This window comes from Falco naumanni, chromosome W (assembly GCF_017639655.2).
Source record: "Falco naumanni isolate bFalNau1 chromosome W, bFalNau1.pat, whole genome shotgun sequence".
NCBI classification, from domain to species: Eukaryota; Metazoa; Chordata; class Aves; order Falconiformes; family Falconidae; genus Falco; species Falco naumanni.
The window spans coordinates 19,527,056-19,545,313 of NC_054079.1; the positions used below are offsets into that span (position 1 = coordinate 19,527,056).

At 39.9% G+C, this 18,258-nt stretch overlaps 1 protein-coding gene across 1 annotated transcript in view; it reads left to right on the forward strand.

Moving 5' to 3' along the window:
• LOC121080428 (ubiquitin-associated protein 1-like) overlaps positions 1-18,258 on the forward strand; it is a 40,641-nt gene that overhangs the window by 11,405 nt on the left and 10,978 nt on the right. Inside the window, exons 2-4 of the mRNA XM_040578447.1 lie at positions 4,441-4,481; positions 9,146-9,270; positions 11,920-12,849. Coding sequence (XP_040434381.1) covers positions 4,448-4,481; positions 9,146-9,270; positions 11,920-12,849 — 1,089 coding nt within the window. The 5' untranslated portion in view covers positions 4,441-4,447. The remainder of the gene's footprint in view (positions 1-4,440; positions 4,482-9,145; positions 9,271-11,919; positions 12,850-18,258) is intronic.

Sequence of the window (18,258 nt, forward strand, 5' to 3'; positions counted from 1 at the left end):
AAGATATGAGCAGGTGTGGTGACGCAAGTCGAGGCGGATTTAAAAGAAACACTATGTCTGCGTGGCTGGGTTCCAGCAAAATGGCCTTTATTGTTTATGCAAACTATTTATATATCTTAGACAGTGCAGGTGTTAGACCCTGATAGGTTTTTGTGTCCTTCTTCTTGCTCGCTATTTGCTGTTGCTGTAGGTGCCCGTATGCTGTGGTTCTAAGTTCTGATTCTTCACACCCTGTTTACATACCTGACAATTTGTGGCTGTCTTAAAGACTTATCCATGTACCTTTGAAGTCAACTAACTTGTCTGCAGACCCCAACAAGCAGGAACATCCAGACAGTAAATATTGTGTGCAGCTGTGTCATGACAGTAACTTCACCATGCTTGGGTGTCTGGCCAGCATCCCTGGCATGTGTGAACCTTACAGACCATGAGATAGTACACGCCTGCACTTAGCCTAAACTTAAAAGTTTGTTTTTGTTTTTCACTGAGTATTAAGGCAGGCAAGCTCCGGGACTGGGCCAGAAGCCTCATCTACGGGTGAACGCACTGCGTAGGAATTTTCCCAGTTACCGAGAGACTCCTGGCACCGGCTGCAATGGGGCTTCCCAGAAAAAAGGGTGGGCCTGGGTGATGTTAAGGTGGTAATGGGTGATGTCTTCTTTTCTCAGTCTCTGTAATGCTTTGCAGTAATGGTCTGATGCTTCGCTCTTATTGCTCTTTTATCCTATTGTGCATAATAACTAGTACTGTTCCCTTTTATCATATTGCGTGCTATTTTTCCTTTATTGTATTTTAATATAATGAGCTGCATTTATCCTTATATTTGATTTGGAGTTCACTTTTGCTTAGTATCCAGTCAATCGGCAAAACAATGTGCCTTAGCTAGTTCTATAGTTAAAATAAGGTGTTGCATATGGCAGAAGAATCACTTTTCCCACTGCACCTTGAAGTTAATGTAGATGTTTGGCCTGCATTAGGATTTGGCTACAGGATTGCCAACAAAAGCAAGATACTTATTGCTTACGTGGGATGTTTTGACACTGAAGACACATCTAAGGCTTTATGCAGCCCCAGATTGATATACTACTGCAAAACTTCCTGGATGCTAGATGTGCACATCTTTGGTTCTGGGAGACTTGTAAGCATTGCTGCTAATGTCCCTGGAGCAAATGGATAGTGTCATGGTAACTTAGTACTTGGTAAACTAAGATTAGTGTGTGAGATGGCAAACTTAGTATGTCCTTGCAATGGCCTGCTGGAGAGGGGGATATGGATTATCATTCTAAAAATGAAAAAGAAATTCAGAGAAATCAATGTCCTTTACGTAAGTACAGTCTGGAGTAAGCTGCTTCTGGTAAATGAGGTAGGCAGCATAAACTCTAGTACCTGTAGATAACTGGTGCTGCATTGAAAAAACTTCCTTGTCAGTTGAGTTGCCCAAGTGAGGTGGTTACTGCCTCTCATCAGAAGTTTTAAAGTCCTTTAGAAAAGGAACACTTTATTTTCAGTCTGAGATAGTAACTAGAATCATAGAATCATTTAGGTTGGAAAAGACCTTTGAGATTGTCAAGTCTAACTGTTAATGTAGGATTGCCAAGTCCATCACTAAACCATGTTGCTAGAAGAAAGATTAGCTTGGAGAAATTAAAGGAAGTATGTAGAGGCCTTGTCCCTAGTTCAGCTCTACTGTAATAGTGGATGATGGACAACCATAATAGATGCTTGTAGGCTGTGCCTCTCACTTCACCAGTCTTCTGTATGTCACTGAAGACTATGTGAAGGCTGTATAATTTCACATGTGGCCTGGCTTTTTCAGTAATAAAAATCAAGTTGACATCTTAATTGCTACTCTTGTACAGAGGAACTAGCCATGTAGCAGCTTGTCTGACAGCGATCTGGGTCTGGAAGGTGCAGCCTATTTCATGTGCTATAGTCTGCAGTCTGATCTTCTCTGCGGCACTGGAACTAATAAAGCCCATTCAGCTCTAGTAGTTGACATGCAAATGCATTGGGTGGTCTTGTGGCTTTGCCCTTGACAGCCTTCCTGAGATGGCAGGCTTGTCAATGTTTCACTTCCTTTTTCTTCTGTCTTTGAAGCTTCAATGTTTTGTTAGCTTCTGAGAAGCAGTTGCTGGCTAGTGACAAAACCAATTCTCTGGCTTAGTAGGATGGTTTTGGATGTAATGCCAATGTTGAGAGAGGTGTTGAGATGTGCTGAGAAGAACCTGACAAATGTTGAGCAGAATGACATGCAGCTCTTCTGTATGGGGTATGCCTGGAGTTGCCCAGCATGACTCTCTTTCCCACAGCCTAGCATCTACTCACTATGTTTCGTGAAGTCTGGTTGTACCCAGGTAACTTTCTTTGTACAGCTTTGGCTTTAGCTGTGTGTTGAATTCCTGTTAGCCAGTAGAGTTGGTTCACCCATTGATTTCAATATAATGTTAAAAGGGACCTTTGCACATTAAAAGGTACTTTCCTAAAGTACTTGGAACTGGCTCTTCCTGACCCCAGACATGTCAGCAGCTGCCAGGAGGAATAGCTAAACTGTCTGTGTAATCCTCACCTTATGACACCCTTCCTTTAAAGGTAATATTTGCATTTGGAATCTGCAGTGGAAACACTGAGGCAGAGTAAGATCTTGATTGGGGAATGATGGGTGTGAATGTTAGGTCTGCTCCAAGTTATGCTTTGAGCACTGTCTGCTGTTGGTAGGGGTGTACCAGATAACTTCATGTTTTTGAAGAATGGCTGTTGGGCGTTTCAATCTGTGAGCTGGAGGACTTCAGAAACAAAGGGTAACTGATGCTTTGTCATGTATAATGTCAAAGGAGGACTTAAGTTCAGCTATTTGAAGAATTGTGCTGTGGTGTCTTGAAAAAGATCTTGTGATGTACTTCTAATCTAGCAAAAGAACCAGTTATGTTATTGAACACACCATAAGCATCCTGGAGCAGGGTTTTAGCTAGCTAATTAGACAGCTAATTCTGTCTTAAAAACAGCTCTTTTTTTCAGAACAGGCCTGCTCTGTGTTAAAAGCTGGGTAGGCACTTCTGCGTTTAACATCTTGGCCATGTAGGAATTGTATCCATATTTTACAAGTTGTTAGTAAAATTCTGTGGGCAGTGGATGAGAATTATTAGGATTTTCTTGTGTATCAGAAAATATCTCCTTAATGGTACCACTTATTGTATACCCGTATTGTTATCTGTGCATTACCCAGTGTGTCCAGACAGCTGCCATACTGGTTAACTGACTGTGCATACAATATGATAGTATCCCATTTTAGAACAGCAGAGATCAAACTGGAGAAGGATCAGTGTGGTGTTTCCAGTAGGAAGGGCTATTCTTAATGCCAGGGGATGCATGATGTGCTCTGTGGGTCTGGGATGGAGTGGCCTCTGAGCACTGTGATCTGGAACTCTCTCTGCCTTCCTGATCAACCTGGCTGGTCCTTGGCTCTGTTTTTCCTATTTTTTTTTCTTCATTTTGCTACTTAAATTAGACCAGAGTCTGACAGTCTATTTGTCTGCTCAGTCAATTCTCAGAACTATAAAATAAGGTTGCTTATCTATCTTGGGAACAGAATAAACAGCAAGTGTCTGCAATGTGTCCTGTAATCTAGAGATAAGTTGCTGTAGAAGTGCATAGGTGTTTTGCCAGTAGATGGTGTCTGTGTCCTTTGTGCTGACCCCTAGTTAAAAAAGTGTGTTTATCTTTGCTTACATCTAAAGCAATAGAATAGTAAGTGAAATAATACATTACCTTGTCTTGTTTTATTCTTGCTGTATCTAATCACTACTACATATGACAGACTATAGTGGTTAAGAAAGATACATCACCAGTTGCCTTATACTTTACTATCATCCAGATCCACAGTTGCTGGGGAGCCCCAATTACAGTGAGGATTTGGAGAGCCTTTCCTGGCAATTGGGAGGTCCACAGTGCATCTGCTCATAGGTGAGGTCTCCAAAGCCACTGTAAGAGGGTCCAGCTTTTATACTGTTGAATAAACAAGCTCACCTAATTTCAAATACAGAAACATCTGGTTTCACTCTCCTCTTCGATCCCACCAAAGCCTGGCCAGGGCTTAGGGAGGAACCAAGGGAGTCTTCCTTATCTACTTGATTTTAACCACCGATTTGTAAACAAAGCCACATATCTGGTTTCATAGCCTTGACTACCTGCCTCTAAACAAGGAAGCATGTGCTATATTTTTTGCTAACGATTATATTCTGTTTAAGCTATACATTTCACTAATGATCATACATATTTTCCTAATGATTGAATACTAAATATATATTTATAACATTTGGTTGGCAGGCTCATCTTAGAGGTCAACTTTGGCTCGGAGCCTGTTGCTCAGGCTTCAGTACTTCAATAGACTTATGCTGTGCTACATGTATAAAGTTGTTAAAGCTGTTTTAAAATGTGTTTCAGGTTCTAAATGGCTTCTAAGAAGTTGGGATCTGACTCTCATGGTAAGTGATATTTGACATCCCTGCCTCTTCAATAGGATGAATTCTACTGTTGTTGCTGACTAATGTTCCAGCCCAGACAGTCCATAGAGACTAATGTTTTGCCTCTGAGTAGTTTTTTGTTAAGAACAAAGTGCCTTAGCTTCCTTATTGCATAGTTGCTTGCTGATGCTGTGCCTATTCTATAGTTAAACTGAAATTCAGTCTGCAACTGTTCCCCACTCCTTCATGGCAGAATAATACCTTCCCCTTCCCCTGCCTTCCCCTTCAAAATCAAAGTTGAACTGCAGTTGTGATATTGATCTGATGTTTGCTCAAGTGGACACTAGATCAGTAGTAGCTCCCTTCTATGGAAGTCATGCGAGAAGGTGGATTGAAAGTGAAGCTTTTAATATATCATTGAGCTATACTTGCTTTTTGCTCAGCAGTGAATTTTTTTCCTAAATTGGGCTAATTACTTCAGCAGGAGAATGAAGAAGAGAATAACTTCTACATTTGAGACGTGTAGTGTCATGCAGATGATTAGTATCATAAAAATTATTTGCCTGTATATGTGCCCATCATTCTAGAAAATGGGGTGTAATTTCTGAGGATTATTATTTCTGTGGAATGTTAAAGTTCAGTTTGTTGTATGTAATGTAGCTTCTTCAAAACAGTAATCATTCAAGGCAGTACTAGGAGGTTCATGTGAAATTTCTAATGTGATTTTTTTTTTTTTTTTTTTTTCATGCTATAGAAAATTCTGCTTTTAGAAACTCAGTCTTGATCTTCCTGGATAATCTTTCAGATAAGAGTATCCTGGGGAGCTCCCTTTTTTTTTTTCCTTGAGATTTTTATTCAGTCTTGCAAGTGTAAAGCTGAAATACAGAATAAGAAACGCCTCCCTTAAATACATGAATAAGGACTAATAAAAATGGCCTATTAAAACTTAATTTTTAGATGGTGTCATTTGCTGTGGCCCAGTAATCCTGCTGCAAGACAATTTCTTTATTAGATAGCTGCCAGTTCTCTAGCAGTTATTTTCTTCTATCTATGAACGCTCTGAACTGCTTGTCTTCTGAGTCTGTTTTTATTTCTCTTCTGCTTCTTAAACCAGACTAGCAAAGGCACTGCTCAGATCCAGAATTCAACCTGTCTTAAATATTTCTCAAAACAGTATGGTGTAGTGGAACATGTTCCTGGCTTCAAAATAACAAAATCAAAACAAATGGTGCTGTAAGCTGGCTGGTTAACTTGTCTATCACTTTGCATACCCTCTGTTCCTAATGATACCAGCAACACTGTCACAGTACTGTTTCAGGAGTAGCAGAGCAACTGCCTTGACTTACTATGTAAGAAATCAGCAGGGCAATTTTTTTTCAGTTTTCTCCAGGGTTGTTAAGAATTAATCCTACCAAGTGAATTTTGGCTTTACTGTAAAGCATCTAGCCCAACAACTACCTTCAGCTCGGTGTCTCTGGCAGGCTGATGAAATTGGTCAACATAGTTGATGCATCTCTTGTACTTATCGTTGAGCTGCTTATTGGAGGCTATAGGACTGTTGTTGAATCACAGAATGGTTGAGATTGGAAGGGACCTCTGGAGATCGTTGTGTCCAAACCCCCCTGCTCAAGCAGAGCCTGCAAGAGCAAGTTGCTTGGGACCATGTATAGATGGAGATAAAGATGGGATTGTAAGGTATGGATGGAGAGGGAAGGAACTCTTCCTGTCTTAGCATATACCTGCAACTATGCCTAAGCATGTAACTTCAAATGCTCTCCTGTCATTTGGATAACTGGAAGTTCAAGCTTAAGTTGTAGTAATTAGTGGCATCTAGAAATGTAGCTCTCACCTGTTGTGCAAAAGGTGTGGGTTATACCAAGTGCAGTATGTTAATATTGATGTTGTATCGTCACTGTTGCTATACAACTTGAAAGCTTTTAACTCAAATTTCTGAAAACTACATAAGTGAAGTTTGTGTGACCACAAAACCTGTTCCCCATTCGTAACTGGTTTATCTGAAACATTTCCATTTTGCTACTAAACTGCACACTTCTAGGAGTTGGCCGGTGATTTCTACGTTATTCTAAAGTGTAGAGAAAACTTACTCTCGTAGTAGAACCTTGGGCCAGGAATATCCTATAGTCTCGGAGATCAGTCAGAGGTACGCTTTTACCAGGGCTATTTTCAGAACTTCTACAATATGCTTTTAACTGCTAAAAGGATGAAGTGGCTAACAGCCATATTAAATAAGTTTAAAAAAAACCCTTTAATTGCTTCACTTGAACATGTGACTATTGAAACAGTGGCTTGCATAAAACTTCCTATATGTAGGTTTTGCTTATTGCTTTAGAATTTGCCATTTAAAACAATTTGCATCCTTACCCATCGGTGTGTTCAGGCAAAAGGGTCATCGGTTTACAAAAATAAAAGGATTCTTGGCTTCCTGGATCAGATTTTAACTTCACTAGACTAGTACTGTTCTGATTAGGCTGGAACAAAGTGAATACCATGTGCATCAATGTTTTGCTTCAGAAAGACTTCACATCAAGTGTTTTGATGGTGTTTCTTAACGTGTTTGTGGGTTTTGTAGCAGTTGTATTCAAGATTAGGTTATAGCAGTGGTTGTTACTAACAAATTGGTATACCTGGAAAGAAACTAGAAAGTTTTTATTTCTTAGCCTAGCTGCTGAGGTTAAACTGGTAGCTGTCAGGGCAGCCCATCTAGTCTAGGTGTATTTGAGTTTCTTACTGTACCAAAACAAAGAGTGTCATTATGTAAATATCACAATGTGTGCTTATACCTTCTGTGGCTAGTACCTATTTCAGGAAAACAAGAAGGCTTGTGTAAGGGGAGATGTCTGCCACTTGCTGCATCAATAGGTCTAATAAGACAAGTATTTGCACACAGAGCAATCTGGGCTGTGATATTGGTGCAGAGAGATAATCCTGCTTTGCTTGGATCATCTTGCTTAGAGCTTAAAGTAGGACTAAGCAGAGCATAGTAGCAGTAGTCATGCTGGCCTCTGAGCAGTCAAGAGATCTGGTTGTCTGACCTGTCCATGATTTACCATACTCAGTGCAAGGGCTGCCACAGTTGCTATTTCTATGTAAGCAAACACTTTGGTATATCCAGGTTCTCAAATTGCCAGCTCAAATACTATTTGGATGCCATGTTGCAAATAGTGGTGTTGGTGGCCAGTGAGGTGCCATCTGGATGCTGTGCTGTGTAATGCTTGAATGTGTGCTTCTCAGTAAGGATCAATGAAAATGTTGTTATATGTTGCCTGGAGTGCTTTTGTATCTTGGTGGTGCAGGTGGGATGTAGGTTATTCAGCCTGATGGTTTAAAAGCTGGAGGAAATGCCACCTGTGTCCTAACAGGACTCTGGGACCAGCCAGTGTGGTGCATGGTATGAGAGCTCAAATGATGATGGCACATAAACATTTAACTCCAAATTAATAGGATGTTCCTGTTTTTGGAAGCTGCTCATCCTTTTGTTGGAGCCTGTGACTGCCTTGTAGACAAGTCAATAGTGAAGGAACACAAACAGTACTTAACTGTCATCTGAGTAAAAAAGCATGGGTCAGATAAAAATGGCAAGTCACTGCTCACTGAGGAAGGTTGGTCGCTGAATGCCATCTTAATATTGCCACTGATATCTCTTTGGATCTGCAACACGCAGTTACAAATGAGTGCCAGAGGAATGCTTCAAATTGTTATACACAGCTAGAAACCTTGCCTCTAATTCCAAAAGCTTAGACCAGTGATCCAAGAAACCCCTTTCAGTTAATTGAGAAGCAGTGCAATTTATATTGTGTGTTTTCTAATGCTTCACAGCAGCTCAAGGAAAACAAACCTAGAGCTCAACCATCTTCAAGAAGCCAAACTATAAGTGATTCTGCCTCATGAGTTTGCAAGATGTTTGAAGAAGGTTTTGTCCTAAAACTTTTTAAATACCACGTGTAAATGATAGATATAAAAGACAGATAGAGGACCATGAAATAAGTCCGAGGCCTCTCATCTGGAGTGATCACAAATCAGACAGCTGATTAAGTTAAACTACCTTGTTTCAAAAATCAGAATTGCTATGCCAAGTAATCTTGAGCTATTTCACTGTGTGTTGGTTAAAGTGGAGTGTCTAGACTTAAGGTCATTTTGCCCTTGTGACCACTTGCGTCCAAATTTTACTTCCTACATGTATATAAAAAACTGTGGTTTAGTTTTTCTTAGCTGCTCTAAAGCTGGGTTATTTTAAAGCCTGTTTTGGATATGACAAAAATGGCCTCATGTTATAGAGACATAACAGAGTGTTCAGGAGAGCTTCAACTTCCAACTGTTGCATAGGCATAGTCTTGTCACAAGGGAAGCTAAAATGTTGGGTATATTGACTTCAAAATCTGTTTGATTGTTGTGTGTGTCTGGGTTTGGTTGGTGGATTTTTTTAAATAGTTATGAGCTAGAACATTATTAAAAAACCCAAAGCAAACAGAGAACCCACTAAAATTGAAGCAATGAAGTCCAAACACATTCAACATGTTTCTGATCAAGAAACTTCCTTTGTATTGAGTCACCTGGTGTAGTTGGGGCAGCAGAGATAAAATAGCTCTCAAATAAAGAAATGTGAGTTAATTGAATGCATTAAACTCATTAAGTCTTTTTGATACAATTTCTGCTTTTGATCTTAGGGCCTTTGAGTTATCTTGATGATGTCCCATTTAAGATAGGAGACAAATTCAAAACCCCAGCGAAGGTTGGATTACCCATTGGTTTCTGCCTGCCTGATTCTTTTCAGCTCATTAGAGAAGCACAGGTAAGTGATGTATTTTGCCTTTGTGCTCTCTTTTCCCCTCACCCTGGCCTCCAACATGTGGTGCTGTAAATTGCAAGTAGTCACAGTTTGCAGGTGTATTCAAATGTTAGTCTTGTTGGTCTTGTAGTGTTATTTCATATGCAAGGAAGTAATTGCAGAATGTCTGTTGGAATGTATAGAAAGATAAAAATATGATAGGCTGTACAAAAATTCTAGGAGGGGACGCAGCCAGCACAGCTGACCCCAATTGGCCAAAAGGATATTCCATACCATATGACATCATGCTCAGTATATAAACTGGGGGGAAAACTGGCTGGGTGAGCAATTGCATTGTGCATCACTTGTATATTCTAATTCTGTTGTCACTATTACTGTTTTCCCTTCTTCTTTTGTCCCATTAAACTGTCTTTATCTCAAACAATGAATTTTACTTTTTTCCCTGATTCTCTCCCCCATCCCACTGCGGGGGAGGAGAAGCGAGCAAGCGGCTGTGTGGTGTTTAAGTGCCTGCTGAGTTAAGCTATTACAAATAGTTATAGGTCTAAATGTTACACTGACTAAATTTGAGTAGTATTTTTAAGAGGAAAAATAAGAACTGATACATCTATGCTATGGCATACTTGCAGAATCTTGTTTGAGGATAACAAGTGTTTCTATGATCATATTTTATGGGTTCTCACAATAGTGAGATCAAGAAAACAATTTCCAGTTCTTGTTTTCTGTGCAGTTGCTGTAGGGCAAACAGGTTATAGCTTGGTATGGATGGCTTCCAGACCTTTAAGGAGCATGTCTCCTACCATTAATTCTTAGTAGCATAAAATTAATTGTTCTAGCAGAAATGTTGAAAATCTAAAAATCTAATCTCCAAATGTAACTGATTGCAGTAGATGGTTCTGTGTTTTTCCCCCCCTTTCCTGCAACTCATCTGCTGGAGAGCTGAATATCTCAATTACCCTACATCACAGCTTTTTCATTATAACCATTAAACAATTACCTGATCATCCTAATACACATATTTCTACCCAGTTAAGCTGGTGTGGGAGAACCAAAGGAGACTCTAATGTCCTATTGCTGGCTTCATTGTGCTAAGTCTCCATTTTCCTGTCAAGCTGAGGCTCAAGTATAGCATACCCGATTGGACTGCAACACCTTGCATAATATAATGTGACTATGTAGACTATGCATCTTGAAGTGTAATTTGATGACTTTACAGCTGTAGCAAGAGCTATTTCAAAAAAAAAAAAAAGTACAGGGAAGCAAATTTGCCCAAAGCCATATATTTGTATATAAATACCTCCCTTTTTTTTAATAAAAAAAAAAAATACAGCTTTGATCAATTTTCATCTGTGTATATAACCATATACATACAAACACAAAAACTGCAATAGCTCTGCTCGGGTAGCAAATAATGTGTAATGAATAGTGCCTAGCACTTCTGCCAGTGACTTGTTTTTCAAAGTTAACTTGCTGATAAGTTGTATATCACACCTCTTGAAGTCTTAGAGCTAAGGTAAGGGAAAACTGTTGTGGTTGAGACAACAGGTCTCCAGGATCTCACTGGAGCCTGCTATAGGATGGGATGCAATACAACATATAGCAAGTCCCAAAAAAGCCTAGTAGAGGCTGAGCAAGCCTTGCTGGCTTGTTGCTCTTTAGAGCTAGGAATTTGTATGACCTAGCAGTCCTGTAAGAAGAGCACTCCTGTTTGGTTATATGTTATTATCCTGGCAAGGATGTCTTATAACTTAAGTCACAGGTAGGTTATACCCTGGACTTAACTTGTAGGCTGTGTTCTCTGAATGTTTTGTGGCTCTTTAAAGAACATTTGAAGCTGTTCATTCTTCATGAGATATTAAAGATTTAAGTGATTTAGTTTGTTCAGAATTTTGTCCTCTCAACCAGACCACTATGGTAGCCAGTAAACTGGTAGCAAGTAGCTTACAAATGCCTTCCTGTGCTAACCTGGCCCTGAAGGAGCTGATGTTAAATGAGAAAAGCTTGTGGGATTCTGTCATGCCAGTAACTGCAGCAAAATCTACTACTACAGATAGTTGTCATCTTTGGTGCAGCCCTTTGGCTGGTGAGCCACTGGCACTGGGGTAAGAATAGCGATACCTCTTAAACTAGTGAGTGTAGAACTCTAATATCAAGTCCCTTAGGAATGTTTTAGGGGGAACTGACTAATACTGTATTGGTCTTTGGATGCAAAAATACCCTGTTATAGTCTTGAATAGCTTGTGGACAGGGCGTAGTTCAGTGTTGCCAAATTGGGGTATGATTGTCCATCTAGTAATGCATTAGACTTTCCCTTGCTACATCTGTTGTCTTGGGGGAAGAGGGTGGGAGGGCTGTGAAACTTATCTTGGGATGATCAGTAGCTCTAAAGCAAAACTAAATGTAGGAAGGAGGCAAAATATGATATTCTAATGCAGACTATAGACAGGTTTTGCTGCTAGAAGCAAAATGAACTATTTTTGGTGTTTTCTAGCTTTGCTAGTCAGTAGGTTATAAGAGATGCTGGGGAAAAAATTGATGCCTGTCCGTGGTAATTCATGTAGCTCTTATTCTGTTATGTTGCTGTTAAAAGTAGTGGCTATGTTCATTATATTTTTTTTCCTCTCTTCTCCTTTCCCTTTCATCCTTGGTCAGTATGACTTCTCGCTGGAAAAGCAAACAATTGAGTGGGCTGAAGATATCAACAAAACTGAAGCTGCCCAGAGAGAAGCTGAACATAAGGCAGAAGAAGCACTAGTGAACTCAAAAGCAGCTTCAGAGGTTAGCAACAAAATGGGGCTTTCAGAGGTACCTTGCCCTGAGGCCGCGCCTCCTCCTATTAACCCCATCCTCGCTAGCCTGCAGCACAATAATATTCTTACTCCCACGCCAGCCAACAGCAGTGCTGTGAAGCAAAAGGCTCTCAGTCCACCTTGTCCAAAAGCAGACTTCAACCTGGCTGATTTTGAATGTGAAGAAGATCCATTTGACAAACTGGAATTAAAAACTATCAATGATAAAGAGGAATTAAAAAATATTCTTGAAATTCATGTTGGTACTACCAGGCCAGTTGTTGCCCAGCTGTTAGATAATACTTTGCCCAAAGGAGGGTCTGGGTCTGTGTTGCAAGATGAGGAAGTTCTGGCATCCATAGAAAGGGCCACGTTGGACTTCAAGCCCCTTCACAAACCCAATGGCTTTATCACTTTACCGCAGTTGGGAAACTGTGAAAAGATGTCTTTGTCTTCCAAAGTATCCCTGTCCCCTATTGCTTCAGTGAGTAATATCAAATCCCTGTCCTTTCCTAAACTTGACTCCGATGAGAGTGATCAGAAATCATCAAAGCTCACAAGTGCTTTCCACAGTACTACCTGTCTCCACAATGGCACTTTCCTCAGCTCTTTGCAGACTTGTGCTCAGAGTAAAGTGAGTGAACTGAATGGACACCATATGGTTGGTCTTTCCGCTCTAAATGAGGACAGCGACATAGACAAATCAACATTACCCTCTTCATCCAGGCTGCCTTCCCTGGCTGTGTCAACAGTTTGTACAGAAGAAGAATCATCTCAAAGCACAGTGACTACGGTAAAACACGCAGTAGATTAGAATCAGGGTTGCTGGGGAGATGTGGAGGTGCAGAGGCAAATGATGCTTCTAAAATGTCATGTGGTTTTAGGTTCATTTAATGGGAGTGGTGCAGAGATCATGTGTGGTAGTTTCTCTTCATTTACATGGCAAACTGATCAGTCAAATGGGTCTTCATGCTGGCAGTTTTGAACTTCAGGTTATTACTCTGCAGGTTTTCCCTAAATCTGATATTTTTAGACTAATTCTGGTGACTTTTCTTTCAGCTTCTCAGCTCTTGTTCATAGTTGCACACCTTTGAACTAAGTGTATGAGATGTCTTTGTACAGTCCTGCATTCTGTCTTATCCAACTGAGGTCTATCAGATTCTGAACCGCTCTTAGGTTTTGAGTTAAATCTCTGCTAGGTTTGTTTCTTGGCTTGCTGGAAATAAGGGGAAATTTGTTTTTATCTTATTCCTTCTATTCCTTGAAAAGCCTACAAGTATGTGCTGTCGTTCAGGGAAGAAAAAAGCACTTGCAGTTGACCTGCAGTGAAAGAATTGTCTGTGTATGTGTTTTTCTTCCTGATATCCTTTTAAAATCTAGCCTTTAAAAGGATGAGAATAATGGTGATCTGAAATCTGGTATTTACTCTCTTCCTTGTAAAGGAGTGTGGAAGGATTGTTTTGTGGATACCAAAAACAGTCTTTAGGATCATCTCAGATCACTAATGTTACAGTTGATTGTTGTAAAACTCTGAGGCAGGGGTTTGACGCTTAATTTCCCCAAACTTGTAGCAAGTTCTAAAATTACTTTGGGGACACTTAACTTCACACCATCTGTTGTTTTTGTCTCTTTGTAAAGAAAAGTAGAGATTTGAGTAAGCTTGCAGACTTCTTCTCCCCCCCCCCCCCCCCCCCCCCCAAGAAACTAAGGTCTGGACACCAATACTTATGAAGCCTAGTAGAAATTGTATAGTCAAATCCTCTAGCTGGCTCTAGAATCTGGCTGCTTCTGTCCAATATAAGCAGTGGTTCTGTGGCCTTACTGGCATACTGTAGGTTTTTGTGTGATACAAGTGACACTGCTTCTCTCCTGTTGTTCTTTCTCTCCTTTTCAGGCTTAGGTAAATGCATTGTTAATTGTGAGATACACTAGTTGCCAGAATACTGTATTTGTCAGAGCACAGCAGAACAGCTGTTTATTGATCACTAGAGCAAATTTAATACAGTAAACTTTGGCAGAAGCAGCAATGTGTTGAGCAGCTGCGCACTGCTGCAGATCACAGGTTTGAGAGGTGATTGTATGGTTGTATGTAGCTCAGAGGTGAAACCTCAAAGTATGACATGTGACATCTCTAGGGATTAACCTGAAAGATCACTTACAACTAGATAGATGGGCATTCGGATGGTCAAATTTTCATTCTAATTATTCAAATATCTATGTGGGACTAAAACTTATTAGAGGCCAAGAGGGGAAGGTGTCGTCTTGAAAATGCTGTAAGAAAAGATACAAACTGATAAACAAAAAATAGTCTTACTAGGAGAAGTAATAAAGATCATAATTTGAAACTATTCTTCTTTGGAAGCAGCAAACCAAGAAACAGGTATGCTGGCAGAACTAGTTCTTTCTGTTTCAATTCCAAGACTTCAGAATATACTTGTTTCATATTTCCACAATATGGTCCCAGTGGCTGAAAAATGACAGCTGAGCTGCAAGCAATTGAAGTAAATGTAACATATTCAGAGTATGGAAATGATAGAAGGAAGTCATAGTTATCTCTGTGGCTGGGAGCAGAAGGTTCATGTGTCCCTTTTCTTCAAGGTTACACAAGAATAAGCCTGTCCTTTTTAGAAAGCCTCAGGACAATCATATGTCCTAGTGTATTCCACAGCAATCTTATATATACTTTTTTTTCCTCACAAAACTAGAAAATGTAACTTTGGATTTGGAGTGACTACTGGAGTTTATGCTTTACCAGTGAATATGATCTAGGGTTTTTTGGATGGAAATAAACTTGTGATTTCTCTGAGGCTCCACAGATTCTGTCTTGGGTGGTCCCCTCCGAGTATTGTTTTTGAAGCTCACTGGTTTGCTTTTTGCAGCATTGGTAGAGAAATGACTAGTGAAGACAACAGGTTGGAATTAAACAAAACTGGTCAGAGACCTGATTAGTATGATGCATTTTATTTAGAAAAATTTCTGGTTACTGGAGGATGGGATACTCCTGGTGGGCTATTCAGTAGTATGATGTGTGTGGGCACACCAGCTGCAGGCAGGGTTCCTGGCCTCTGTATGAAGTCCCTAAAAGTAGGCACAGTGTGCAAGCACATACTGAAAGCACTGCATGTCTGCTTCTTGAAGGGTACTAAAATACAAGTTTGAGATATAAGGGAACACGACTGCTGAGTTGACCAGTCCTGGCTTTGTCCCCTGCAATTTCTTTAGGTGTTTCCCTCTGGAAGTCACTGACCACAAGCACAGGTTGTTAAACTCTTATGTAGATTGAGGAGGAGTTGGTTTCCCCAGACTCTTGAATCTCTGGTGTCAGAAGCAGTTTTTGGATTTCTTGGCTGCATCATCCTTCAGTTTGCTAACCAGCTGATTTCAGGGCTACTCCAGACCCTTGTTTCAGTGTATCCCATATTCTAGTGCTTTTTGCTCTGGCAAAAGTGCCTGGAGGAAGGGTCTGTGTGGAGAGCTTTGAACCCCTCTACTACCATGAGGAGAGGTTCTTGGGTAAACTAGTCTATCAGATGGAACGTGATTTCTTGGGCTTTGTCTCCTAGAAGAGAAATTCTTACCCTGGAGATGAAAATAAGGAGAAATGCAGAACAAAGCCTTTTTTTTTTTTTTCTTTTTTCTTCTCTCCCCTCCCCCAATAGATGGAACTTGCCAAAATGCTAATATATATTCTTTTTTTATTTTTCTATAAACAGGTTTTTGTTGTTTGTGGTGGTGGGTTTTTTTTATGGTGGTGTTTTGTAGGGGTTTTGGGTGTGTGTGTGTGGGTGTTGGTTGGGGGACTTTGTGGGTTGTGGTGTTTTGTTGTTGTGGGGGTTAGTTTTTTGTTTGTTTGGGTGGGTTTTTTTAGTTTGGGCCCAAAGAAGGCCTTTCTGAAAAGTGGACAAGCTTTCAAGCAATCTGTTTGCCTTAAAAGGTATTAAGGAAAGGCAATAAACAGAGGCTCTTGGTCCACAGTGTAATTTCTTGTAGTCTTTTCTAATTTGATTTAAAATACAAGAAGGTTTTTAATCAGATGAACTGAAATGTGCAGATTTGATGGGGCAAAGTTCTGACTCTGCACTCCTGTTATCTTGGGCAAAGTAGTATAAAGTGGTGGATTGGTTCTGCCCTCTGGCAGCCTGGTTCTGCAAAAATGGGGCAGGTGTACAGCAGGGAATGTTACCTAGCCTTGTTGGTATACTGGGAATGGGACCAGCTGTTGGTAGAAAAATCATGTGCTCTTTTTAGCCAGTGTGCCACATTGCTCATGGCGTATGAAATGCAGTGCTTTGAGAGTAGAAAAGGGTTATCTATTTCTCTTATCCCTTCTCATGGTCAAAAAAAATAAAGGGAAGTCTATAGGCAATGACTTTAAAATTATCACTGTCATTCAGACAGTGTAACACTGGGATGACCTGAACAGGAGCCAGCGTGTTAAGCTGAGCTGTATGAACATATAGTAGTCACAGAATAAACAAGTTTACAATTATCATGAGGGGGGACACATCCTTCTTAGAGTATAATCTGTTTTTGTAGAGTGTTGAGAGAAGAAATAATCCCTATGATGGCTATTCTAGAACTACACACAATTGTAATGTGTGCATCTCACATGTAGAAGCCTGATCAGACCAAGTCTCCTTAGTATGGTAGTCTTATTCCCAGATCTTTCCCATAAAACCCTTATTTTCCCCCAGCTGTAGCAAATTCTACTCACTGGTGCATAATGTTTATAGTAATCTTATTTGTGTATTGTCCAACAGGTACACCTAGACTACAAGGAAAGAGAAATCCCTGTGGTAAGTTCCCAAATACCTGTGTGCTTGTGTTACCGAAATCTCGGAATGAAGAACTTATCGACACCAATGTGATGTAGATAAGCAGACACTTCTTTATTGACGGCCGGGTGCGTGAGCGAGTCCTCTCGCGATCAACGCACGCCAGGTCTCAAAATCAGACACCATATATAGAACTTATTCATACATATTCATTAATTATTCATGCATAATCATAACATTTCCCGTAAATCATTTACATACTCTCCTCCTATATCCGATTCTGCGCAGTAAAGCTTAGAAAGGTCTAGAAATGGGTCTGGGGTACGATTTGGGTAGGTGGTATATGAGTCGGTGGTCGCGATCTCCCCCTGCCGGAATTACCTTTTACTAAAGTTCACGGTTTCTTGGCAGGCACCTACAAGCTGTTCCAGTCGACTCTCCCCAGTTCCCATTAATCCTACATTCTGACATCTCAATATACTTTCTTTATACAGAAGACTAGTTAGATACAAAGGAACCTTTCAACCCTAGAGTTATTACCTATGTTTTAACAATAGTTCCAGGCCCTTCTTCTAGCCTTGATACAGGACGTACAGAAGATCTCATAGCAGCTTTTACTGTGCAACTATAAGTTTCATTAAAAATATTTCTTATCCTCCTATATTTCTATTCTATAAAATAACTCTATAAAATCAGATAATCAAACCAATAAAATCAATTGATCTCAACTCTTTTAACAAATCGACAACATTTCCCCCCTTTGAAAGTGTTGAAAATCATTATTTCAATACTTTCACACTATTTACATGTCATTTGTTTCAACATATTTTGGTGGTGGTGGGCTGTATCTTGGTGGACTAGTAGGCACTTTTCTCATAATCATACGATTGACAGCAATCCTATTGATAAACTGTTTTTTCAAACATACATATACTAACATGATCATCAAAAAGACAATCAATAACAAAAACAGTTTTGATTATGGATTATATCCAAGAGCTCAAGTTCCATCCTAATTTATTAAAAATTTTTCCAAGCCAATCTTCTGACATATCCTTTTAAATAGTTTCAGTTTCTTTTTCAATTTTTCCCAGTAGGTCTAGATCATGTTCCACATCCTGAGTGACATTTGGAATGTGGATACAACAATGGTCCAGTTTATCCTTGAGATATCCACACACTCCATGTTCTTTAAGTAGGAGCATATCTAGTGCCATTCTATTTTGTAAAGTCATTCTGGAAGTCGCTTGTAATTGCATGTTCAATTCCTTAAACCCCTTTTTAGTAACGTTTGCTAATTTTTCCACTTGACCAGTTAACTTATAAAGCCATGCTCTGTTCCTATATGATGCTATAGGATTTAAAAGTGATTCAAGTGCCCAACCAATTTTCACTCCTGTAGAGGGTTCATTCCAATTATCATCATT